Raw genomic sequence first — 26,112 nt, 5'->3', positions numbered from 1 at the left:
GGGGGGGGGGGAGCAGCTGTGAAATCCACACAGGAGTCAGAATTCAGTTATTTTAAACAAGAATCCAAAATTCCAGAGCTGAGGTTTGCTTTGCTGAAAACAGTCCAGATTCACTGCAGCTCTCTCATTAGCTGGTATCACCTCTAAAACCCGAAACAGCGTCAGATCTTCAGCTTCCACGCAGGATCGCTGAGGAAAACACGACACACCTGCAGCCTGACCTTTGACCCGTCCTCCTCGGCAGTCTCTGCCTCTCTGTTTACCTTCATCATATTTGCATAGCTGCTGCTGCCTGACCGGAGCGCTCGTCCTCGCGTGCTCACACACGCCCCCGCCCCCGCTCACCTGCCTGCCTCGCGCCAGAACCAATCCAGCGGTCGCTCGGTGCGCACAGACATACAGCAAGTTTCTGACGTCTGTTCTCGAAAAGAAAGGACTAAATTCACAGGATATTTTTCACCTTTTTTATTTTATTATTAATTTTTGTGAACTTCTGTGAAAGCGAAGCCTGCGTGTGAGCGCTCCGTGGATGAGGGAGGAAGTTACGCGTAAAGAGGGAAATGAGGTTTACTGTGTGTGGGGGATCTAAGGCTGTAAGTGACAGTGAGTGAGACGTTAACATCATTAAAAAATGAGGTAAGAATCTCACCTGTCTTTCTAACACACTGACGCCGTTTAAATCGAGTAACTGTAGCGCAGATGTTAATGCGCAAAAGCGCCTTTTTTCCGCCTTGACGCACAGTTCACGTCGCCGCTTTAATTTATTACAGTTAAATCGGTTTTAAAGCGACAATAACCACCCAACAAAAGCAAGAGCCGCACGTCAAACGGATAGACCTATTTTAAACTGTTCTCACTCCTTAATATTTTATCTCTCTCTCTTTTTAGCCAATTACCAGTTTATTAAACTCTGACAGATGCTTCCATCATCCATCAGAAACAGAGACAGGGGTGGCTTTGTTACCTTCCCCCTTTTATCTTTTTTGTCTGAATTTGCTTTTAAAGCTCTCTACAAACTCTGATTTCCAGGTTTTCCGTGCAGGTAAAATCTCTCTGTGAGAGGCTCTTTCTAAACTTCACCAGCTGCCCTTGAACTTGTGCGAGAAATCCTTAAATTGTGGGACTTTCTTTGGCTTGACCAATGATGTTTAGTCGCTAAAGTCAAGACAGTGGGTCGAGTTTGTGGCATTCAGCACACAGAATTAAGTTTAAAATAATTTTGTAACGAGATTTTTTTTGTACGCTTTCAAATTGCCTTTCTTTGTTATATAACCTAAAAAAAAAGGTGGTTTAAAATGGCTTTAAGTGTCCTGTAAGTGTTAAAAAAGAGATCCTGTTTTGTACACTTTATTAAACTGTCAATCTTAACTATGAAATAGTCTTTTACACAGTTTTGAGAACCTGGACCAGGTATCTGCATTGATTTTCTTGGAAAGCCCCTTCTTCTTTCTGTAAAGTGCTTCACAGACACAGAATAGAGTAGTGAAACCAGCAGGCATGGGAAAAGGACCGCAAAGTAAGAACAATAACTGCGCTGTCTCTGCCACATGAGCAGACACAGTGCTCCTGTGTTAGAGAGTGAATGAAAGAAACCACGCTGTTGTCATTCAATCTCAAAGTGTGCGGCTTAAAGCTGACCTCCTGCGCCGGGTGCAGGTTGGTCAAGGTGAGCGGTTTGAATCAGATGAATTACCGGGTAATCCCTCCATGACTCTGCTATTAAATCTGATATCTGATGGTTTTTTTGCAGCAGACTGGACAGATCAAAAGGATATTTTAATCTGTGAATTGGGACTTGGAAGTGGCAGTCATGATGTTTTGCATACTAATCAGATAGAGTGAGGAAAGGGGAAGAGGCAGATCAGAGCAAACCACTGCATCTAGGTGGTGGCTTGAAAAAATGTTTCCAATGCTCAGTGAGTGCGTCAGCTGCGTGTCATTCCAGTACACACCTGAACAGGGTAACAGTGTGTTACTGGGGAAGTGCCTGCAGCCAGACTAACAAGTTTTTTTTGCATAATGGGGAAAGGACTAGAAGAAGTCAGTCATTAAAATAGCATTAAAACCGAGGGCAGGTACAAACTGAGTGCGCGTGTTATCAGGCTTTGGAAGCTGAAGGCTTGGCTTGGCTTGGTTTAACCTTTGCTGAATGTGTGGTCTTTCTGTCTTTTTCTTGTTGACAGGGAGACCCTTCTTCCCCCCAGTATGGATCAGAGCTCATCTAAAGAGGTTATCTTGCAGTTTAAGATTCCTTATCGACAATCTTTGAGTCCGTAACACATCCAGAGGGAGCGTCTTTAGCCTCATCACCTGACTTGCAGAGTGCTGAAAACAGAGGAGCTGGACTCTCTCTGAAATACTCTCTGACTCTTCTCCTTGCTGCTCAGACGTTAACAGCATCCGACAAGGGAAAGTAAAGACAAACAAACACTGTTCTAGTGTGTTTTGGTCATGCAGAGGAGCTGACGGGCACAAGGGGAAAAGCAAAGTGACAGGTTGGCAGACTGCGAAAGCCCTCGCACTCACACTGGGTCACCATGCCAGACGAGTCCCGAGGCATCCAGGACGAGGGGAAGCCTGGAGCAGAAGCTTCGCAGCTGTCCTTGGTGCCAAATATTGTTGTCGTCTCCAACGACGGGGAGGGCAAAGTCAACGGGCGCAACATCATTGAGCTGGAGGACTTCACAGACAACTTAAAGCGCTCTGCTAAAAGCAGAAATGGTAGCACAGGCAGCCTCGTCATCGGAGGCGAGTCAGGACTCAGTGCATCCCAGGTTTCCGTAGAGGTGGGAGTGGCCAAGACTGCACAGGCCCCCGAACCAAACAAAGCCAACTCTTTGGTGAGGGGAGCAGGTGCAGATCGTGATAAGCTACAAAGTGACAGCAGGGATTCGATGCAAAAGAACAGCTGCAGTGATTCGGACTACGGGAGCTCAAAATCCCTTCCCGGTTACGGCGGCGCGAGTTTAAGCGCTGATTCCTGTGATGAAGAGCTGTCTGAGCTCGATGGAAATGTATTCGAAAAGGCTAGCCGGATCTCTCCCATCAATCTGTCTGAATCCAGCTTGAACACCTCTCAGCTTGAGCAAACCCCTAAAAACAGTCATGACAACTATAGCATTGATTCTAAAACTGACATAACTACTAAAGCAAAAACGAAAAATTCACTGAGTGGAAGCTCGCCAGAATTACCCAGTGTTTCCCCCAGGGCCAGCCAATCCGGAGACAGCATCGACATCAGGTGGGCCAACGAAGATGACGACCGACGAAGCAACCTGTCCAGGCAGACTGTGATAGAGGGCGTGTGCTGCTGCTATCAGGCCACCCACAGGGCTTGTCTGCAGTGCGTGGAGGAGACTCCGTTAATGGTGTCTGGACTGGTGCTGACATTGGTCTTCAGTTTGGTCATTATCATCGTCCTCGCCGCCACAAGGGTGAGAATTAAAGTGAACACTAACCAGCCATGCTTCAGTTTGGGAAATGCACCCCACTGAGCACCAGAGGTCCATTTCCTGGTCCTTTATGTCTGATTTTGATGCAAGAGGGAAGTAGATGTCCACATCACACACAGTTGCTGTTTCCAAAATAAAAGAACGTGGATCTGTAGTTTCTTGAGTTCAAAATTTGATTGAAATTGTAGATCAGACAACATAATCAGTATCTTATTCTTATCGTATTCAGAGTTTTTTCTAGTTTTTGCTATGTAACTTTGCACTGTCCACTTTCTGCTGTAACAGAACAAATTTCCCACGTGTGGGACTAATAAAGGTTATCTTATCTTATCTTATCTTATCTTTCTTATCTTATCTTAACGCAGAGTAGCCTCATTGATGGCTATTTTAGTCCAAGTTTCCCTGGGCAAGATACTTCACCCCAAAATGCATCCATCGAGGTGTGATAGGCTGAGAGATTAAAAGTTCTTAGAGTTCAGTAAACAGTAAAGCGCTCTATAACTGTGTGTGTGTGTGTGAATCTGACTTCTGTTGCACAGATGGTTGCCAGTAGGTGGCCTGTCACTGAGACCTAAAGCAGCAAAACATAGCCAGCATATAGAGTCAGATAAGTGCAAGTCACGTACATGCCAAAGAATTAAAAGAAAAGATCAGAACTGCCACTTTTGAGATTATCAACATGAGCGTAAGCAAAGGAGAAATCTTACAGCCAGCGGCACCAAGAAAATGGAGGATTAAACCTGTTTCACCAAAACGCAACAGCATTCCTGTTGCACTTCACTTAGACCACATAACTTCTTACAATTGCAAGTCACTGTTGTACGTGAAAGCCGTACATACAAGTATTACCTGCCTTTGAAAAGTCTGTTTTAAGTACTGTTTTCTGTCTCTAAAAAAGGGTGATCTGTAAGAACCGGTTGCTATCGTATCAGACGATACAATAAAAGTAAAACATCAAATTATCTGAAAAGCTAAAATTTTTTTTATAATTTTCAGATAAGATCATATAAGTTAAGATATCCTTTATTAGTAGAGGTGGGAATCACCATACATTCCTCGATACGATATTATCACAATACTTAACGCACGATATGATATTATTGCAATTTTTTAAAATATTTTGTGATATTCAGATTCTGTACATAAAGGTAAACTTTATCAATATTCATTTTATCTAATATCAAAGTCTCACACTCCAACTTAACTCAATGCAACCATCTGGTACAATTATAGCTATTCTGAACTATGCAATTTATGAAAACTATGCAGCCCCTTCAGCAACTGAAGAAAGTAAATTAAAACAAAATATAATTTTACATTAAATAAAAAAGTTTTAAACGTAATTAAAATAAAACGTGTCTTAAATTAAAATAAGTAAACTGTCATGTTTATTGCTGCCATAAAAAAAGTTAAACACATTTGGACAGCGAAGGAATGTCAGGATTCTTGCTCTGAAGTCAGAGCATGTTCCAGTCCACAAAAACTTTTTTTGTAACAAAATATCGATTTCTGCTGTCCCTGTATCGATACATTATTAGCAAACAAAATATCACGATACTACACAGTATCGATTTTTTCCCCCACCCCTATTTATTAGTCCCATAAATGATAGGTAGATAGGTACATTCATATCATTACAGCAGTAGATTGGACAGAGCAAGAATAAATAGATCCAGTATAACCAAAGAACAATAATATTATACAAGATAAAATGTACATATATGCAAGGTAACATTTTCACTAATGGTATTTACAAAGGCTTCCCTTTATATCTAAACTTTGGGTGGGGGGGAGAAAGTTGATTAATCGCCTTTTTAGGCTTGAACAAAGGCTTTCACTCGAGCTTATCCCAAACATTCACTATTCACCTTTACCTGCTCAACAAGTTTTCTGTTTTGAGGTCTAAAAGACATCTAAGAAGTTAAATAAAATATAATCACATTTTGCTTCTCATTTATAGCCCAGCTAAGCTATATAATGACAAAGGAGAAAGCACTTCTTTTCATTGTACTCGTGAATTTCAATTCACTTTATGTTCTCTGAAACACATAAACCTACATTTGAGTCATAATACTGTCCAGTCTTGTGTTTGCACGGCAGTATTTAGTGCTAACGCTAGCCGCACACTGCATGTGCATCACCAAGCTAGCATGCTAATCTCCCTCCTGTTTAATTTATAAATACCAACTTTTAAAGTGGATAGATGACCATAACACTTAGTCAAAACTAATATTTCCATTTTAAAAATAACCAATCCTCCCTGTCATTGTGAAAATTAAAATACCTTTACTTCCTGTGGCTGAAGCAGATTAAAAACATGGCACCACCTGTTTGAAGCTGAGCCCGGCTTTCACGTCTGATGAATAAAAGCATTTTAATTTTGCTCCTTTGTGCTAAGCAGGCAGGTGTTTTTTGGATATAGTAAACAGCAAAGTAAGCTCTTCCAAATGCATTAATATTAATAGGAAGTGCTCCTTTCCCTGCCACTGTTAATGCTGTGCAGGAGTTTGTGCAGGAGCAGACAATTTAGTTTTCTTTTAGAGCATTTTTTAAAACTTTCAAACAGCTAAGATGTTGGTGACATTAAAGCACTATTTCACTTTTTCTGTCGCTTCACAGACAATAAGCGAACATGTGGGCGCTCTGTCCATTGTTAGCATTGTTCTTTGCCTGAGCACGATGCTGCTCGTCTGCCTGCCCTGGCTGGCCACGGTGAGGCGCTGTCGAGGAGCGCTGGCCCTCTTCGTCTGGGGGATACTATACATCACTGCGATGGTCTTCGTCTTCACGGGCGGACAAGTGACAGCGTGGGAACAGGTGAGTCCCAATGGTCCTGAGCACAGATAAATGGGAGGGTTACATCAGGATGGGCTCCGGTGTAAAATCTGCGCCAAATACACATACACATCTGTCCACGGTGGCAACTCCTTGGGAAACAAAGGAGAAGTTAAAAGTGAAAAGACGCCCAGGACAGCTGGGATAAGCTCTAAACTGCTGCATGTTTCTTTCTTCTTAGGTCGCGTTCTTCCTCTTCCTCTCTCTCAGCGTGTACACGGTGCTGCCTCTCTCGCTGGCCTGGGCCCTCATGGTCGGGATAGGGACCAGTGTTTCGCACGTCATCATCATCAGCGTCTACGTTCCTGTCACCAGACCAGAGACACCAGATCTGGCTGTGCAGGTTCACACACATATCATATTTGAATATATTTAAACTAGTTTCTAACGGCACAAGGGTCATGTTAGCCTTCCTCTTGTGACGTTAATTGTTTTTCCCTATTTCTTATTAATGAAAAGGGTTTGGTCGTGCTGAAATTGTAATTGGTGTGTGTGCTTTGGAAGTTCATATGTACATTTTGGAGAGATGCTTCCTTTTGCATGAGCCAGAAAAGAAAAAAAACAAACCTCAAATTCAAATAGAGTGATACAGCGGTATCAACAGGGCTCAGTTACTTTGGAAAAATGTAAATCACCTGTTGTTATTATTAGTGAAGTCATAAACACATGCAGTTGTGGTCAGATGTTCATATTCACTCATCATGTGCGTGACTTTTAATGATTTCTTTTGGATTTTCAAGGGTCAGATATAGACACACCCCCCACTAATATTTGGGTTACTGTCTCTTGACATGTTGGGCCTCAAGAAAACGCTTTTGATATCCACCAACAAGCTTCTGGCATAATTCTGGCTAGATGTGTGACTACTTATCTTGGCAGAATCACTAGAATTCATTTAAATAAGTTGGTTTCCTGGCACAGACCCGGCTTTTAAGCATAGTGAGGATGGGGACTGGCAGCGGCTCCCGGGCCTGGCAGATCCCCAAAGAAGGCATCCCCTAGAAAGCAGTAATAACTGTGTGTTACGAAGGTCATGGACCTCTGCAGTAATATAAGTGGTAGGCCTGCTAGCGAAGATAAGTAGCCCCTGGCCTCAATAAGGTGGTCGAGGGGACTTTTGAAGGTCTTTCCAGAAGTTTAATGTTAGCCTACTCTATCGGATCCAAAACCAGTTTTTATGTATGTTTGGAAATCTCAGTATCTAGGGTTACTTCATGTCAAGTTGTTTGTAAGTGGCTTAGCGGCCCTTCTGTTTTGTTTGCTAGTCTTTTGCCTCATGTACATTGTGTTTAGTTTTCCTTCCTTTCCTGTCCTGGTTTAGGTTCATCTGGTTCTTAATTGCCCTGCTGTTTGGTTTTTCCCGATAACTCTCGTGTCTATTTAAAGCCTTTGTTTGCCTGTGTTTGTTTTACTGTTTTTCCTCCTCTGTTTCCTGTACATTGCCTGCATGTTTCCGCATTTGGATTTGAGGACTTTGTTTTGGGGGTCTGGGATTTTTCTGCTTCTGTAAACAAAGGTCAGTGTCTGTTTATTCAGCTCAGCTTTTGAGTCTGTATTTGGGTACGTGCTTTGCAATTCATAACAGCCTCATCTGACAAGAAAACTTTTCTCTGGATAGCATTTGGCTCGTCCATGTGGAGAGCTGCAAATTCCTGTCGAGATTGAAGCAGAGGCTTCTCCCTTGGTCAACGCCCTCTCAATCCATGATGTAATATTGGCTTCAAACTGTGGACAGTGATGCTGGTGTTCCAGCAGTTTCCACTTCATGTTAGTCTTGAGCCTTGGTGGTTCGTGGGTTATTCCTGAACATCCGTGGGTCTTCTCTCAGGTCTTAGTGGTGACACATCGGATAACTTGTACTTACATAAAATCATTTAAACTGATGAGCTTTTGTAAATCTACAATCTTTCCTTCTCAGATCTTCTCGATGATTTCTATCAAACAAATCATTTTTATGCTGCAAAGAGAAACTACCAGTTGGAGTCAGTCATGACCACTTACGAGAAGTTAGTGAGAAGACACTGTAGAACATATTAAATGTTTAAGTGAGTGCATGTATATATTTGAGCTTCTATGTATACTTTTAAGCAGTATATGTTCAACCTTGTGCACCCTGGACAAAGAACAGCTCCAAGAAATCATTAAAAGTCCAAAAATTGCCACGGCATTCATTCAAGCTCATGATCCATGGATCAAATCAAATTAAATGTCTTTGTAAGCAGCTGTGCAGTTTGCAGTTCTCAGTTAGTGAAACATATCTCGTTTTCTGTGTCTCTAATTTTCATATAACAGCGCATATGAGAGGGCGGCTAAAGTATAACCACCCCCTCTCCTCTGACTTTTTCTTCTCTCAGCTGGTGGCGAACGCTGTGCTGTTTGCATGCGTGAACGCCGTGGGAGTTTTTCACCTGTACAGGACTGAGAAAGACCTCCGGATATCCAATCAGAAGCGAGAGGAGTTCAGCGCCATACGCTCCCAGAAGGAAATAAAGAAATATCAGCAGGTCAGCTTCTCAAACAGACGTGACTCACATCAGGCCCACGAATTCCTTTCAGACCCGTTTCATTTGGGCAGAGCATTCGTCCGCTCTGCTTACCTTTGTTTAGCACATTGCAGTTATTTGCTTACATGAATGACACAAAACTAAAGTATCTGACCCCGCCCTCTACTGATTTTGGCTTGGAGCGTTTTATTGCCTTTAATGAAATATAATTTTGTTTCGATGTCTCTTTCGCTGCCAGCGTGACGAGCCAGAAAGTTACTTTTCTTCGCTCCTGCTTCAAATTTCTGAAATAAAGATACAAGAGTGTGCTTTAATCCATCCTACAGCTAAAGTAGTAAAATAAACAAATGAGATAATTTGATAAATTAATTTCTCCTCCATTCCTCTTGGGGGCAGCTCATTTAATTGACTCGTATGTGTAATCGCTCTCATTAAAGTCCTCTTTATGTGACACTGTATGCTTTTCTTGCTATTACTCCAATAGATTAATCATTCACTTGTCTGAAGTCGAGCAGCGTATATAATAGGCGAGCCTGAATGGGAACCATTTACAGCAAGTAAACAAATAGATGAAACTTGATCCACCGAGTAAACATGGCAGCGCTTCAAGGAGGCTTTTGATGGCCATCTCTTTCTTTTACAGCCATTGTGAACTCCTCACCCACCTTCTCTACACACACACACACACACGTAACCCCCGTCCTGTCTGTTTCCCCGGCAACAGGAGCAGCTCCTGCTGTCCGTGTTGCCACGGTACATCGCCGTGGAGCTGAAGACGGAGGTAATAAGCAGGCTGTCGAATCCCAAGAGCGACGACGAGAATAAATCAACTTCAAACAACTTTCACAGCCTGTATGTACGGCAGCACAGAGACGTCAGGTGAGCATCGCCGGAGAAAGTGCTGATTGTCCTTTTGTGATGTCGACTGTGATATCGTTCTATTATTCATGCTTGGTGGGATTAACTATCTCAAGAAGTACACGAAGTCCTGAAAATGTAAAAATATGCAGTGAATGACATCAGAATAAGAGATAGCAGACATTTTCAAGCAGGTTAGTGGGGCGGACTCGCCGGCTGTACACACGTGTACCAAGAAAAGACTTCAAAAGTAGGAAATCAGGAATGTCAAGCTGACTTTGCATCGTGGGACACAAGCACTGATCTTAAGGGGGTCAGAAACTCTCCTAAGAAGACGTTTAACTACTCTTTGAATCGCTGACATACCTTAACCCCTTAGCAGTCCAATTAGTCCCCTAAACCATCCAATGTACCGTGGGCGGTACGTCCGACTGCTAACAGGTTAATATAAGAAAAAGAAGGTTTACATGACAAAGCAATGCTGCTGTAATAAATGAAAGAAATCTAATAGGAGTAAATGTGTCAAATATCAGAAAAAGCTCTGGGTGGTCATTAATGAGACTGACCCGTAATTATAAAACAGAAGGTTTTTGTTAGCTGACAGAAAAACTCATGAAAATACAGTTAAAAGTGGGTCAGATTCGATTGGCGTCTTTACCGGCCCAATTCCGGCACACGGCCCTTATGTTTGGCACGCCTGTATTAAATTGTCTCAAATTCAGGTGTGGACGGGTGAGGTCAGAGTGAAAGTTTCCAGCACACGGTTCTGCTGTTTACACCACCCCCCCCTCCACAAACAAATGTAGCAGTAGCGTCATCTGTTTGTGTCTGATGTCTGATCAAATGACATAATGCTGACGTGAGAACAAGACCCGGGCCCCTTCCTGAAGACAACACAAACACAGCGCTGTGTTTGTGAACCACTTTGATCTAGAGAAACATAATCATCTGTAACCACATGGCACCAACTTTGATATGGCGTCATATATGTGATATTTACGTTGTTCTTTAACATTACCGCAGGGTGCTGTTAGTTCAGACTTACCAAATTATGACCAAATGTACAATCTAAACATAGAAAGGTCTATATTTAGATTGTACAATAGGGCTACACCTTTAACATTTACACACCTGTTCTTATGTGTGTAAAAAGAGTTTGAGTTAGCTGATAAGGTATCTTAGCAGTTTTATCTAAATGCTTATAAAACATCCTGATTTTAGCTTGGTAGCAGGCTAACACAGTCTTGCAGTGCACTTGTGGAAACCTCAGAGGTGACGATGAAGGCAGTTTATTCGTTAGTCGCCAGAAATGGGAAGGTGTGAGGGTGGCGTGCAATGATTATGATGATTAGAAGGACTTTAAGGCATAGAACAGGTCCTTTAATGAATGGATGAGTGTCAGTTAATAAGGCTTAAAGTAAAGTGGTGTGTTTGTCTGTGTGGGTTCATGTAGCATCCTGTACGCCGACATCGTGGGCTTCACGAAGCTGGCGAGCACCTGCACACCCGAAGAGCTGGTCGCTGTGCTCAACAAGCTCTTCGGCAGATTCGACGAGATCGCCAAGGTGCAAATACCAGCTCACCCACCCCGAAATAACCCTTTCATTTCCCCACAAAGACTTGCTTTGTGTCAGCTCTGACCTCCCGGACTCACTTTCTCGTCCCTTTCTTTCCATATGTAGAGGAATGGGTGTCTTCGCATTAAGATCCTGGGGGATTGCTACTATTGTGTGTCTGGTCTGCCTGACCCCATTCCCACCCACGCCAAGAACTGTGTTAAGATGGGGTTGGACATGTGCACTGCCATCAGGTCAGTTTATCTCAAGTTATTTCAAGTTTTACTCATATGTATTTCAGGCGATTTTGTTTTTCTCCACGCATACAGACGGCTGTAAGAAAAAGAAATGTGCTTTACGTTTGTTTAAAACGTCTGACGTGCCAAAAATAATTTTCCATCTGAGTGAAGCACGTCGGTTTTGTGAATTTGCATGTGATGTACCCTGTTTAAGTTCCTCTTTGTGCTTGTTGCGCTCATATTCAAATGTACGACTGAAAGCAGACTTTATCCTGCTGCTGGGAGCATACAGTGGCAACTATAAAGAGTCCATAATACACTGGTGCTGTTTATTTCAGTGAGGTCTTGTGTGATTTTGTCCTACAATGTTCATGAAATGTCGAAATATCTGGCTTTGTTTGCACGGTTTTGCTCACATTTGGATAAAAATAGGTGTATAAATTTACATTACAGTGTCATGTGTCAGTCTGATGGGAAGATTAGTGATTGACATTAATGATTGGGGGTTATTTTAATAGTCTTTCATTTTTGATTTCCCCTCTAAGGCATAAATTAAAAACAACATTTTGTACAGAAGCAGCTTCTACAGGGCGGTCAGTGTGGGTTATTGTTTAAACTAACGAAACGTTAACATGAGATTATAATGTTCTTCCGCTGCATCACCATCTTTTCTTGTGTTTCACTGCACAAACAGGGGATTGCCACTTCTGCAAAGTATTTGCAGCCCTTTGTTTCTTATTTTTGTTGCTTTCATCATTAGCAGTTCCCAAGAACAGAAGTTTAATAAAATACAGTGTAAAAAAAATAGAAATGGAAGTAGAGAATAACAGAACAGAAGTTTCGTTTTTTTTAAACGCAATGGAAGAAAAAAAAAAAGGAAAAAGCACAAACACACACAATGGATGTTTTAAAGATAAAACACAAAGGAACAGAAGTGCTGGATGTTTTTGATTTTTGATTTCTTCTTATTTTCCTTTCTTTTGTTTCTGGGTTTGTCTGTCTCACTGGCTCCTTGTTTTACTTTGAAGGTTTGCTTTTGCATGTGACCTGATCTGGTTTTACTTTCTATTCCTTCCTCTCCCGTTTCCCCCTCACTCATTGTTGTCACCTGTTGACTTGTCTTTCTGTCTCTGCCCTTTGTTGAGGTCCACAGTGGTGCACTATGAGATTAACGCCTCAGCGAGCTGTGTCGAGCTTAACGTCAGAGTTTTCCATGTCAGGAAAATTGCTCGTTTCTGGCTAAATCACCATGGTAACTGATGCTGAACACAAAACCTAGTCTGGAGCAGGTCCGGAGTTTTTCCTTCCCACTGTCACCAAGTGCTTTCAAATACGGGCTGTCTGATTGTTGGCGTTTTCTCCGTATTATTGAAGGGTCTTTGAAGCAATGTATATAATATATATATACACTTATATATATTGTTTTATTTGTCTTTTGGTACTTTTTCTTGTCTTCTTAGCACTGTGGACGAAACAAGGCCAGAAATGATCAGGGCTGAACTTTACTGATTTGATTCATGCCTTTGTCTCCCTGTAGTAACCTGCGAGAGGCAACCGGGGTGCAGATCAACATGCGAGTAGGCGTTCACACGGGCAACGTGCTCTGTGGCGTAATTGGCTTGCAGAAGTGGCAGTACGACGTGTGGTCAGATGACGTCACCTTAGCCAACCACATGGAGTCCGGAGGTCTCCCTGGGTGAGAGACGCTTAAAGTCAGTTTAAACATAATGAAACTCTGAGCTGTGTGTATTTTATTATTTCTACTGTTCATCTATAGGCGGGTCCACATCACAGAGGAGACGCTCCAACACTTGGACGGAGCGTACGAAGTTGAGGATGGGGACGGGGGGAGTCGGGACCATCTTCTGAAGGGCAGAACAACATACCTGGTGATCGACCCCAAGAAGCCACACCGTCCTCCCAGGAGGCACGGACTGGTAGGTGTCTGCCCGTCTGTGAGACACGGGTCAGGTATTTATATCAAACAAATGTGAACTTCATCCTACTCCTTTCCAAGTTTATAAACTATGTGGTAAATACAGATATTCACAGAAGCTGTTTGTTTTTTTCTTATACTTTGGTTTTCAGTTTACAGTGTGTTATGTTTTTACTTTATCAAATTTTTGTAGTATTTTTGATCCCTGGTAACCTTATTAATACCCACATTACATTTTCCTGTTAAAAACACTGCAGCCAATCAAGCTGAAACACCTTTCATTTCCTCGAACCTTGGAAATCCCAACCTCTGACTTCAAATAAAACACGTGTTTGTCTTCTTGTGAATTTCTTTACAACTGCGGGGAAATCATCTCAAAAGGACTCGAAGTTTACTCGTGAAAATACCATCACTGTTCCCGCTCACTTGACCCGTGACTAAACAAACTTGTGACACGTTGTCTTTAAAAGGCAGAAGGTGCCAGATTGAATCTTTCGAGTGTTTTCTCGCTCTAGTGCCGCGCCAGAAGATCAAACATGTTGTGCCTCATTCCATGTTAGGAATTTCAGCCGTGTTTGTGCCCAGCTTAAGGAATCAACACGTTGCTGTAATATGTAATTTCACAACAGCAACCACAATGTAAACCGTTACGTGTAAAAAGGGAAGCTGTTAGATTAAAAGCTGTTAGGAAGATGATAGTGGTGTCCCCTCTGGAAACCCTCTGTTGCGTGTATTGTAGCTGTTAGGAAAATGAATCACAGTTCAAATCATGTTAAGCTGTAATATTTGCCCCAATTTCAGCCCAGCCATCTTACACCAGGGGAGAACAGGCAGCGAGCGTCACTGCGGATGTCTCAGTACCTCCAGTCCTGGAAGAGCGTCAACCCCTTCGAAGGCCTAAGCAACCCCGAGGCCAGACGGCCCAAGAAGTCAACCACCGTACGTATCTGTGCATTTGTGCTGTTGCTGCTTAGTTTCTCCCTCAGAAATGCAGCGTGTCACGTCACCTCCTTTGCTTGGCCTCTAATCAGCGTTTCATTATTAACTCCATTGTGTTTATCTTTGTTTGTTTGTGTGATTGATTCAGGAACGCCCGGTTTCACAAGATGACTGGTTAGTAAAAGATCACCAAAGATCACTAGAGAAGTCATGCAAAAAAGCATTAGTTGTTTATTCAAGTTTAATAGAAATAAATAGAACAATAACATCCATCCTTTAATCCCTGGATGTGTCTAACATGTTCCTCTTTCTTTCCCAGTTTGGTCATTGATAACAGTGTTAGGGGATCGCTGGACACGCTGGACATTAAAAGGTAAGATTGATTGTTTTTTTTGCTCCTGTAGAGTTAAAACAGTTTTAACAGTCCTCTGAAAAACTCAGCACACCCCACGATTCAGTCGCTCGTAGAACTTTTTTGGTCCACTGTTCTTGGCAGTGAGGATTTATTTATGCACAGTCAAGCATTTGTTTCAGGTTGAGGTCTGGACTTTGCTTGGGACCAGTGTTGGGTTGCATCAACCAGTTTCAGCCAGGCTTTAGGTGACTGATAGATGGCCTCAAATTTGACTCTAGAACACTTTGGCAAACAGAGGAGTTCACGGTCGACTCAGCGAGCACAAGTTGCCCTGTGGTTGTAAAACAAGCCCAAATCATGACCCCTCCACCACCGTGCTTCACAGCTGATAGTCTGTGTTTGGCTGCAGCTTTGTAAACCTAACCTGTTCATTTTTGAGAGAAGAAGCCTTCCATACATGTTCAATCTTTTTCTAACTGTGCTGTCATGAACTTTAACATTTAACATGCCAACTGAGGCCAGTAGAGTCTGAGCTTTGTGCAGTTTCTCTGAACATAGCACAGTCTGACCTCGGGGGTGAATTTGCTGTCAGGTCATGTCATTGTGTTAACAAACACCTGACTGCTCCAGAGCAGCAAATTAGGTTCTCTGACACCTGCTGATGTTCAGTTAATTAAGGACATTTGACATTAACAGTGCCTGACTCCAACCGTACCCTCTTAACTCCTGTGGACGCCGTGGGGGTGTATGTAGCTTTTCATAAGACTGCGTGACTGTTAGTCATTAAAATTAATTTAAGAAACTTGATTTGTCGAATATTTCTGGCTTCTGTGATTCGTCCTCTGATTGTTTTCCAATCTTTCACTCAGGAAGAGAGCAAAGAAGCTCAACTGTTTGACTCTGCTGTTCAACGATATCAACTTAGAGAAACAGGTAGATTCATTCAGGTCAAAGATGAGATTACTGGACTTTTAAGCGCCTTTAAGGTTCTATTGAGCATTTTTAAGCCATTTACACTATTTTTTTGTTTGTTTGTTTTCAGTTCCGCTTTTCAGAAGTGGAGGGTTTGCACCACTCAATGAGCTGCTTAGGTTTAATTTTCGTCGCTCTTTTCACCGTCCAGATGCTGGTCTCTAAGGCGTGAGTAATACTGTTTCCTGCTTGCCGTCTCACAAGCGCACACGTCTTTTATTATTTGGGGAGAAAGTGGTGTGAACTTGAATTTTCACTCCTTCTACAGGAACTTCGTGATGGCGGTGTCCTACGGTGTGACCTTTGCAGTGATGGTGGTGTTCTTGTTCATTGCTTTCACTGGATACTTGGAGGTAAACAAACCCAGGCGGGCTGTGTTTAATACATATCAACAGGTGATCCGCCTTTTATCGACAGTCCAGGTTTCAGTGTCAGTGGTTCTTCAAATGAAGAGAAAACACGCGTACGTGCACCTGCGGTGTGAACGGTCCAGGTTCAGGGTTGACTGACGGCTCCAGAGGAACACACAGGAGCTTTTGCACATTTAGTCCTGCATTTTTTTTTTTTTATTCCAGGCCAAAGGCAAGGAAACCATTGAAACCCAACCCTTGCCCCCCCCAATCTTATACCAACTCTCGCTGAGACACATTTAACACGCCTCTGTCCATCTCCTCAGTCCGTTTCTGCACAAGAGTACCCCTTCACTTTTACCGAGTGTTATCAACGTTATCATCTCACTTTAACTCTGAAAAGAGCAGCGATTTAAATTCAGTTTAATTTAATTAAATAGTGCTTCACAGTTTGGATGAAAAGTGCAAACGTCTCAATATGCAGACACTTGTTTATGCACAGTTAAAGCAACTAAAATCGCTGCAAATAGCTTTATTAAGATAGCATTTTTTTTTATTGTTTCACAGAAATGGCGTTCCAAGATGCCGGTGGGTGTCCAGTGGATATCTGGGCTATCCCGCGGCGTCGCCACCAGGGCTGTGCTGCGGTTGTTTGTGATCATTATCTGTGTGCTCATCACTCTGCTGATGGCCATGCTCAACCTTGTAAGTTCCTTCATCGGTCGTTCTGCCAGTAACGTCTCAGAGTAAAAAACAACTCTCTTTTTGTTTCATTTTTATTTATTTTTATTTTTTTAAAGTGCTCTTGACCAACAGTTCTCCAGGCTTCCTGAAGTTCTTTCAAAGTTGGACATCGGGTGCTTTTTCATTCATTTTCAGTCCAGTCGTTTTACTTTTAGAGGAAATTTTCTGTTTTCTACTAGCAGCTGGTTGTAATAAACACATTTGTTCCCATTTCTTTAGTTGAATCTATTAAAAATGTGAAAGATAACTCAGTCTGACAGACATAAAAATTGTGTTTTTGTATCAACAAGGTTATTGCCAAAGAGCTGAAAACCTGCTATATCTCATTATAATGAGTGTTACCTTTTTTAAGGACACACTGGACACCAGCAGATGATCCTTAGAGAAAAAATCCACCAATCTACTTTTCTCTGCATATTTCAGAGTGGCCTGTTGTTGTTGGCAGTCTAAGGCACACCTGTGCAGTATTCGTGCTGTCTAATCAGCACCTTGACACCTGTGAGGTGGGACGGATTATCTCGGCAAACGAGAAGTTCTCACTAACACAGATTTAGACAGATTTGTGAACAGTATTTGATAGTAATGGGTCCTTTGTGTCTGTGGAAAAGGTTTCAGATCTTTAAGTTCAGCTCATGAAAAATGGGAGCAAAAACAAAAGTGTTGTGTTTATATTTTTGTTCAGTGTAGAAACAGTATCAGCCTCCCCAGAACTCTCCCAGATCTCAACATATGCCCTATATAATGTATTTCAAAGCACGTTTGCATCTGTTTCAGTAAATCACTGCAATTATTTCCTATATTCCTAACAAAATAAAAAGAAATTAGGGGTGACTCAAGACTTTGGCACAGAATAGCGTTTAGCTATAAATTCATTCAAAACAAAACAGTTTATGGCTAAATAATTATTGATCTTTTGTAGATTAACTAAATGGGCCTCTTTACTCTGTTATATCTCATTTACTGTTTTAACTTTAAATTTCTTGCAGCACTTCCTTCCTGGAAATAACTGCACCAGCATAGCCAACACCACAGTGTGGGAAAGTTTGAAACTCCACACGCTGCCTGTGAGTAAATAAATGCTTCACTGCACCTTTATTACATGTTAAATAATGTACTTTATCATTTCTTTGGGGCAGTATGATAGTTTGTTAGATTCCTTCATAACATTGTTATCTATAGATCTATGTGACTTGTTTTTTTGTCTCTGCACAGACTTGAACGTTGCTAAAATACTTGACATTTAGCTCCTACATTTCTGAAAGATATTTGGCCAAGAGAGTTACATAGCTGCTTGAACTTATTGGAACATTTCACTCGAAGTATTCCAAGTCACGCCTAACCTGTTGTACTCACATATTTCTCCTGCTACCTCCCTCTGTCCAAACATGCAGTATTACCTGTACTGCTGCCTGCTGGCCATGCTGGGAGTGATTGTGTTCACCAGGACGTGCATGTCTGTGAAAACACTGCTGCTCACGCTGGCTGTCGTGGTTTACCTCGCCCTCTTCCTCTATGTTTTCGAGTCAAGATCAACCTGCCTCATCGAACTGTTTTATAATGGTTCCAAGTGAGTACATTTCACTTCTCCACATATGGAAAAAGCCAACGCTGATAAACAAGCAAAGCACTCGCCTCATTCTCCACATTTCCCAGAGCAATGGTTATAATAACTTTGCAAGGTTCAAGTCCTCCAATATCTCATGTTTGTAGCAGATTTTAATAAATAGATTTCAAAAGGCACTATTGCATCAGTTGATACCAAAGTGTCTAAATGAAAATGAAAAAAATAATAAAAATAAATATGTTTAAAAAAATAAAGAATTGTAAAAACGATCAATAATAATAATAATAATAATAATAATGATGAAATGTAAAAACAAATAAATAAAATAAAATGATAACATTTAATTATAAAATAAATAAATCTTGAATGAGTTTGAATCTTAACCTCAAGGTCAATCTCAGGTTTTCAGAAAATGCTGTGAACACGATGACTGGGAAGGAACGATTTTCAAATAACAGGACATGAGGGGTGGTGGTTAGTATTTTTAAATGTTGGCAACCACATTTAAGCTGTAAATGTGATTTTAAAGACAGAACTTTTCCTCTTATGTTAAACTTTTCATGATAAATAAAGCTGCAACTAATATCCACATGTGTTTTCATGTGTCTTTTTAAAAAGCCAAAAATGAAAGAAAAGTGTAACAGTATTTTCCTAACACCCCCCGGCCCCACCACCACCACCACCCTCCCCTCCACAATAAGAATAGTCTAAGCAGACAAGCCCAGACCTCCCTCAACCCCCAGGCTGCCTCCTCTAGTCTCAGTTTATCTAGTGTGACACCCTGGTGTCCTCAAGCTGGCTGACAGATGTAATCTACAAACAAAACACTTCATCTAGGAAGCATCCCAGTCAAATACCTGAACCACCTCAACTGCCTCCTTTTATGTGGAGTATTGGGTCTACTCTGAGCCCCTGAGCTCCTAACTCTGGGGCTACGTCCACACTCGCCCGGATAGATTTGAAAATCCACACTAGCGTTTTCAGTCATTTTCACAGAGTTGTGCGTCCACATTGAAACGGCTAAAACGCTTACGTTCCAGTACAGCGCGTGCGCAAAAGCGAGTGAGAATTAAAGAGTTTGAAAAGCTATCCGGAGCATGTACAAACTGATGTTAATCTTTTTTAGGGCTGTCAAAATTGAGAGCAATCAAAACAACTGCTATATAATGTCCTCCGCTATCTTTGTTTAATTGGTCACATGACGGCATCACATGACAAAACTGAGAGAAAATGATGCGTTTTCAAATGAAAACCCATTAGTGTGGACGTAGCCTAAGTCCTCCACCCTTTTCCAGTTGAGAAGCATGACCTTTTTGAAAAAAAAAAAGGTAAACACATCACCAGGATTTTGGTTTATAAATGATCGGACACAAATCAGCCGCTCCACTTTAGAGGTGTGCTGCTAATCTTTAATAGTTGGGGTTTTAATTATCCACTTCAGCTTTAAGCTATTTGTTTTAGAACAGCACTGAATGTGGACGAGCCTCCACAGGAAGTAAAAGTGTGCAGGGAGAGGGTGTAGGAGATGAGGTGGAACTGGGCCATAGTGTGCTTTGCCAAGCCAAAGTGTTGGATTTCCTACTCTTTGTCTACCTCTGAGAGTCCAGATTGTGAATCCTGGTCTGGAGTTTCACATCAGCATTACTTATTCATCGGCTTTCTATAGACTGAGGCTCGCCTGGGGGCGCCGGCCGCATCGGCTGTGTGTGATACAAGACACTGGTCTTTGAACATATGTAATGGAAACATGTTAGAAGCCTGCACGGTTCTACATATAATAACATGCATGGGATTTTCCACAGGCCCGGAGTCCTGAAGGACCCTCAAATCATGTCTGGGATTTGGCTGTCCATCTTTTACATTGTATGCATCATACTGGCCAGACAGGTGAGTGTGTGTGTTTGTGTGTGTCCGTGTGCAAGAAGTTCTTTAACAAAGGAAATGCCGTGCATGTCACATCCGGGTTTAAACCAATGCTTCTTCGCTTCTCTCTCAGGATGAGCTGAGCTGCCGTGTAGATTTCCTGCTGGAGCGCTGCTTCAAGACCGAGAGAGATGAGATGGAGACCATGGAGAACGTCAACAAGCTCCTCCTGCAGAACGTCTTGCCACTCCACGTCGCCTCTTTCTTCGTGGGCAAAAACATCAATAACCAGGTAAGTAAGACATTCCCAAGGTGCACAGCTTCTGTCCTTTATCTGTTCAATACAGATCCAGTTGGAAACAAGCCTGATATTCATATTTATCTTCCACTGTGTGACATTCTGAGGAATTTAATGAGGAAATATGAAAGTGGGCGTGTAAGGAGGATTTGCAGCACCACATTTTTGTCCTTGGAGCTTTGCAGGATTCACAGTTCAAAATAATTCTTATTTATCAAGAACTGCTCGATTGAGGCAAAAATCAGTTATCCTGTTTGATTATTTGGCACAATTGAACATAGATTTAAGGAATATTTTTAACAAACCAGCACGGTGGTACAGTGGTTAGCGATTTAGCCACACAGCAAGAAGGTCCTGGGTTTAAATCCACCATCTGGTCTTTCTATGTGTGGAGCTTGCATGTTCTTCCCTCTGTGTTAGCTCTGTGACAGATTGGTGACTTGTCCAGGATGTACCCTTCCTCTCACCCTGTGGCAGCTTGGATAGGCTTCGGCCACCCACCTGCAGCCCTGAATTGGATAAATGACAGAAGACGGATGGATTGATGGGGAAAAAAAACTTTATTTGAAAGCCAAAAAAGAGAATTTAGGTTTAAATCTAGTCGGTTGCACACCCCTATATTTGTCTTTTATCGGGCTTTGGTGCAGCTCCTCAGTTCATCCTCTATCAAAGACAAGCTGCTTTATCTCTGCCTTTAAGCCAGTTTTCTTCTGATTGGCTGTCCCCTGCAAGCAGAAGGTTTGTGAATGATAGGTGGGTGGGGCATTCTTGGCTGAGATGGCCATATTACGGATGTCCACTCTGTTTGACATCATACAGTGAAAGAGTAGACGACAATCTCAAAAACAGTGCTTAGAGTGGTTTTAATTCTCATGGCCTTTACTTGTACATACTCTGACCTCGTGTGAATTATTGGTTAACAGCACATATTTGACAGGAAATAAAGGGAAAAAAGTTTCTGCTTCATATATTTTTCTTACTATTTGTACCACCATTCAGTCAGCCATATTTGAGAGTAGTTAGTCTGAAAACACTGTGGAGGGAAAAAAATCAATGATTTTTGGATGTTGAGTGAGTTGAGTGTTGGCACCAACACGCTAGTTTCCAGTTATGAAACCTTTTTGGAGTTTCATGTGCAAAAAGCAGCAGAACAGGTTTGACTTGGCTCCTGCATGCAAATTGGATGAAAATAGGCTTATGCTGGAATTATTTTTTTAATCATAATTTTATTTTACATCCTTTCAGGACCTGTACAGTCAGTCATATGACTGCGTGTGCGTGATGTTTGCATCGGTGCCTCAGTTCAAGGAGTTTTACAACGAGACGAGCGAAAACAAAGACGGCCTGGAGTGTTTGCGATTCCTCAACGAAATCATATCAGACTTCGATGAGGTATGAGGAAGCTGACGGTGTGAAGTCCTGCTGCTGTCAGCACCAGCCTGCTGGAACGTTTTGTCTTTTCTGCCTCTTTCTCACTCTCTCTTCCTCTTTGTGTCTCTTTCACGCAGCTTCTTTCAAAGCCCAAGTTCTCCTCGGTGGAGAAGATTAAGACCATCGGCAGCACCTACATGGCCGCTGCAGGGCTGACACAGTTGGCTCCGGGGGATGAAAGAAAGGTTGGTGACCCTGAAGTCACAGCTTTAGGTTATTACCTGCAGGTTGCACACAGGATGACTGACATACTCAGGAAAGGAATTTGGATTTGCAAATCCAGGCTTGCAAAGCCGTCTTCTGGTCTACTTTTAAAGTGTAAACAAACTGCACACGCTCCCGCTGACTGAATACTGTGATCTCTGGCTCCCCCTACAGAAATGCGACATGTCCTACAGCCACGTGCGCTCCATGGTGGAGTTCGCCATCGCTTTGATGGCCAAGCTAGAAAACATCAACACACACTCTTTTAACAGCTTTAAATTGAGGATTGGTGAGTCTCTGCAGAAGAATAATGCAGATGTTACAGATTATTTATAGTCTGGTTATTTATTGTTATTTTCAGAGTCGAATCAGAAGTTGCATGATGTCTGTTTATTTTTCATTTTTATAAACAGCTAAATGATTTAAAGAAAGACAACACGGGTGCATGGATGGTGCTGATCTCACCTCCTCAGACAGTCTTGATAACCCTGAAATAACTTCTGTCTGCTGTTCACCTTCAGGGATCAACCACGGCCCAGTGATTGCAGGAGTTATCGGAGCCCATAAACCTCAGTATGATATTTGGGGGAACTCTGTTAACGTGGCCAGCAGGATGGACAGTACAGGAGTACTGGACAAGATCCAGGTCAGTTTTGTTTTTTGGAATATATCCTGAGTCTGTTTCTCTCACCAGTGTTTGATGGATTTGGTGTAACAAGCCTATAATATGATAATAAAATATTGTATGGTGGTTTATTGATGTTTGTAAAGGCATTAATGCATTATTAAAGGACGCCAGTCTGATGAAAGTTTCAATATTGTTCAGTAAGATAAGATAAACTTTATTTACTGACTCTCAAAGGTTAGGAAAGTCGTTTGTTACAGCGGCTACAAATCAAACACGACCTAAAATATCTTATAGAAGAAGAACAAAATATATGGCTCAATAAAATGACATAAGGACACAAAACAAATATTTCAAGGTAAAGTTCTATTAGATAGAAAAAAAATCTAATAAATTTTTAATGGAGACTATTTTTGTTGTGTGTTTTTTAGGGGTATTTTTAGTTTTCTGGTAAGAATGCCACACACTAGGCCTGCAACTTCTTCCTTTGTCCGGTTTCCTCAGTATTTTAAGGACATCCCGCTCATCAGGCTGAGATATGCCAAGTTTTCAGCCAATAGCTGCCTGTGAATCACCTTGTTGGTCCAAAAACACTATTTCATGTATGTCAAGCTGCCATGTGCTGGTTGTGTGAAGCAGGCAAGAGAGGACTCAAGCGCAGACTCATGGAGGCAAATAATAAATTTTTAAAGTTAATTATAATTTATTGCAGAATATCAGACAATGCAAAACTAACTAAAACTGGAATGTACAAGTAACTAAGCAGGCAGGCAGAACACACAGCAGGGAATGAAGGAGACGCAACACTGGACAGAGGGAGACAGAGGCTTAGATACACAGTACAACGACGAGGGAACAGAAAACACATGGGAACACAGCTGAGACAAATTAGACATGACGAGACCAGGGAAGCTAAACTAAGCACACTGAACATGGACCATAAGAGCTTCACAATAAAACAGGAAATGAAGGAATGCAAGACTGACACACGAGTTTGACAGAGCGGAGGAACAGCAGACGAGGGGGGACATGACGGGCTGGGGGAAACGTAGAGTGGAACTCAAGAAAAACAAGACACAAGAGGGAATCTAATAATCAAGGAACTAAACAGAGACTACTAGTGAACCAGAACATAAACCATAATGCAAAATATTGCCAAAACACAAGAGACTCAAAATGTAGGGTCAAATTGACCCAGAACCATGACACAAGCTATGCTATCTTTGGCTTTTTTTCAATAGATTCAACTAAAGAAATGAAAAACAAATTGAGTGTTTTTACAACAGGTTGTTAGTAACAAAGTGGCTAAATTTGGTCCCTTGCTTTTTGTTTGGGAGCCTTTTTTATGCTTGAAGGATTCAAGCATAAAAACAACAAACATTACTCTTAAAAGGCAAAAAGAATGAACTGAAAACGAGTGAAAAAGCAGCCAATGTCCAAAGAAAACTTTGAAATACCTTCATAAAACCTGGAGAACTACTGTCCAAGAGCATTTTAAGAATGACAAGAAAGCTGACTCTTTGGAAGCAAATCTAAGGCTTTAACATCATACTGTACCATGTATAGATAGATAGATAGATAGATAGATAGATAGATAGATAGATAGACAGACAGACAGACAGACAGACAGACAGACACACATAAACAAATTTGCTGAGGCAATTCTGGCCCACGGGCCATGTGTTTGGAAACAAATTGTTCTAGAGGAACAAGATCAGTCCTGTAGCACCATCGGGTTCTCGTTACGATAAGGTCTTGATGTCTACTCCCCTCCTCATTGGTTGGACGTGCTGAGTGACAGGACGTGGTTGGATTCATATAATCAAATTAACTGGGGTCAGGACTTTTCTTAATGTGACTCCAGCACAACACCATCTTTTCTTTCATACTGAGCTGTGAGCTCTGCCTTGGTAGCTCGTTGCCTCTTGCGCTTTTCTGTTGCCTCAGGTGTGGGGTTTTTTTTTTGGCACAGCAGCTTAAAGATGCCTGGAGAGACATATAACCTAACTCTTTTTATTGTCATTTTCTGGCTCGCAGGTGACCGAGGAGACGTCCCAGATGGTCCAGACTGTGGGATACGGCGTCACTCTCAGAGGAAAAGTGAATGTGAAGGGGAAGGGGGAGCTCACCACCTACTTTGTTAACACGGATCACACCTCTCCTGATTTCTGATCAAGCCTTCACTGCAGGCCACGGCCCAGACACAAGCTGCAGGTGCTTGTTGTTTGTCTGTAGCAGCCAAGCTCACACTTGCATGACTCATTCTGGGGTTTTCTTTTTTTCTTTTTCCACACGGAGAAACACAATCAGTGTGAAGGACTTAAAATAAAACACCACTGTATGTTCAGCCAGGCCGGCAGTCATTATAGACACCTGCACGGCCTCTGTGTGATGTGACGGCAAAGGTCAACACCCGGCAATCATTCACATTCACCGAAGAGAAGCCACCTCAGACTGGTCAAAGGAAGGCGCACAACTGCGAGCAAGCAGCCGAAAGCAGGGAGCTTTCCACGCATGCTGCCTACTGTTTCTGTACTGTATCTGTGTTTCATGTGAAACTGCTGCAGACACTTTTCATTGTATTATTATGAAAACATTAAATGAAATATGCTTTTTTTGGTACATTGGTCGTGGCTGAATTACACAATACTCGTGTATGAAGTTAGAAGGTACCAAAGATCACTGCTGTCATATGAAGGATCATATAGGATTTACATTTAGAGGATTTTATTTTAGATTATTTATGTTTTTCACTACAGACATTTAGGTTTTAGCTCAGATATCTTTACATTTTTCACTTTTGTTTTTTGTTTTTTACTGTATCGCTGCATTTGCTGTCTTCTGATATAATGACTCATCATTGAAGGAAAAACACTGGCACTGCTCATAACTTTAGCTACGCCTGTGAAAGGGTTTATATGTGCAGCTGGAAACAGGTTTGGTAATATTTTTGCTTTAACCTGAGGGAATCACAAGCTGTTCCATGGGATAGGAAAGAAAAATATTTGTGTAAAATATATTTATTTTTGTGATTTTTTTAGTTATTGTTATTGTTATTATTCTCTAACCTGTGCTTTTATTGTGAAATTCTGAAAAAAATAAGGACTGGCTGGTCATATGTCCTCACTGCTGGAGCCAGAGAGATTTAATAAAACCATATAGCTCTGAAATATGATTTATTTATCGAGTGTGGCCCCATAGCTGTCATTAATTATGCTGTAAAACATCAGAATATCAGTATAATTACGCCATTAAAAAAGAGTCACATGATGCACATTTGGAAATTTTGCACTTTAAAAAGACTTATTTTATGTTTTAAAGGATCCTATTCTGATTGTGCTCAGAATATTTCTTCGTCTTCTTTTTTTGGATATGTATTTCTGTGTA

The 26,112-nt window shown here is 41.7% G+C and overlaps 1 protein-coding gene across 1 annotated transcript; it reads left to right on the top strand.

Annotated features, from left to right (window-relative positions):
• The first annotated feature begins 341 nt into the window (after positions 1-341).
• LOC102192078 (adenylate cyclase type 2) lies at positions 342-25,757 on the top strand. Its single transcript, XM_005748825.1, has 26 exons — positions 342-636; positions 2,184-3,434; positions 6,072-6,269; positions 6,469-6,630; positions 8,642-8,791; positions 9,516-9,670; positions 11,103-11,214; positions 11,332-11,459; positions 12,982-13,140; positions 13,222-13,381; positions 14,182-14,319; positions 14,468-14,493; positions 14,639-14,692; positions 15,544-15,607; positions 15,717-15,814; positions 15,915-15,999; positions 16,564-16,701; positions 17,727-17,804; positions 18,132-18,307; positions 20,107-20,191; positions 20,301-20,459; positions 21,711-21,857; positions 21,974-22,081; positions 22,275-22,389; positions 22,622-22,746; positions 24,763-25,757. Exons 2-26 carry the CDS (start codon positions 2,538-2,540, stop codon positions 24,895-24,897), a joined length of 3,852 nt encoding a protein of 1,283 aa, XP_005748882.1. The 5' UTR covers positions 342-636; positions 2,184-2,537; the 3' UTR covers positions 24,898-25,757.
• Positions 25,758-26,112: the final 355 nt, after the last annotated feature.

Source organism: Pundamilia nyererei, unplaced genomic scaffold, assembly GCF_000239375.1.
Source record: "Pundamilia nyererei isolate P.nyererei 1_Seehausen unplaced genomic scaffold, PunNye1.0 scaffold00230, whole genome shotgun sequence".
NCBI classification, from domain to species: domain Eukaryota; kingdom Metazoa; phylum Chordata; class Actinopteri; order Cichliformes; family Cichlidae; genus Pundamilia; species Pundamilia nyererei.
Note: the sequence above shows the minus strand (reverse complement) of the source record. Positions and strands in the feature narration are given on the sequence as shown.

Coding starts and splice junctions, on each gene's coding strand:
- LOC102192078 (XM_005748825.1), top strand. CDS start 2,538: ATGCCAGACGAGTCCCGAGGCATCCAGGACGAGGGGAAGCCTGGAGCA. Junction 8,792..9,515: donor AAATAAAGAAATATCAGCAG/GTCAGCTTCTCA, acceptor CCCCGGCAACAG/GAGCAGCTCCTGCTGTCCGT. Junction 18,308..20,106: donor CTGTTTTATAATGGTTCCAA/GTGAGTACATTT, acceptor GATTTTCCACAG/GCCCGGAGTCCTGAAGGACC.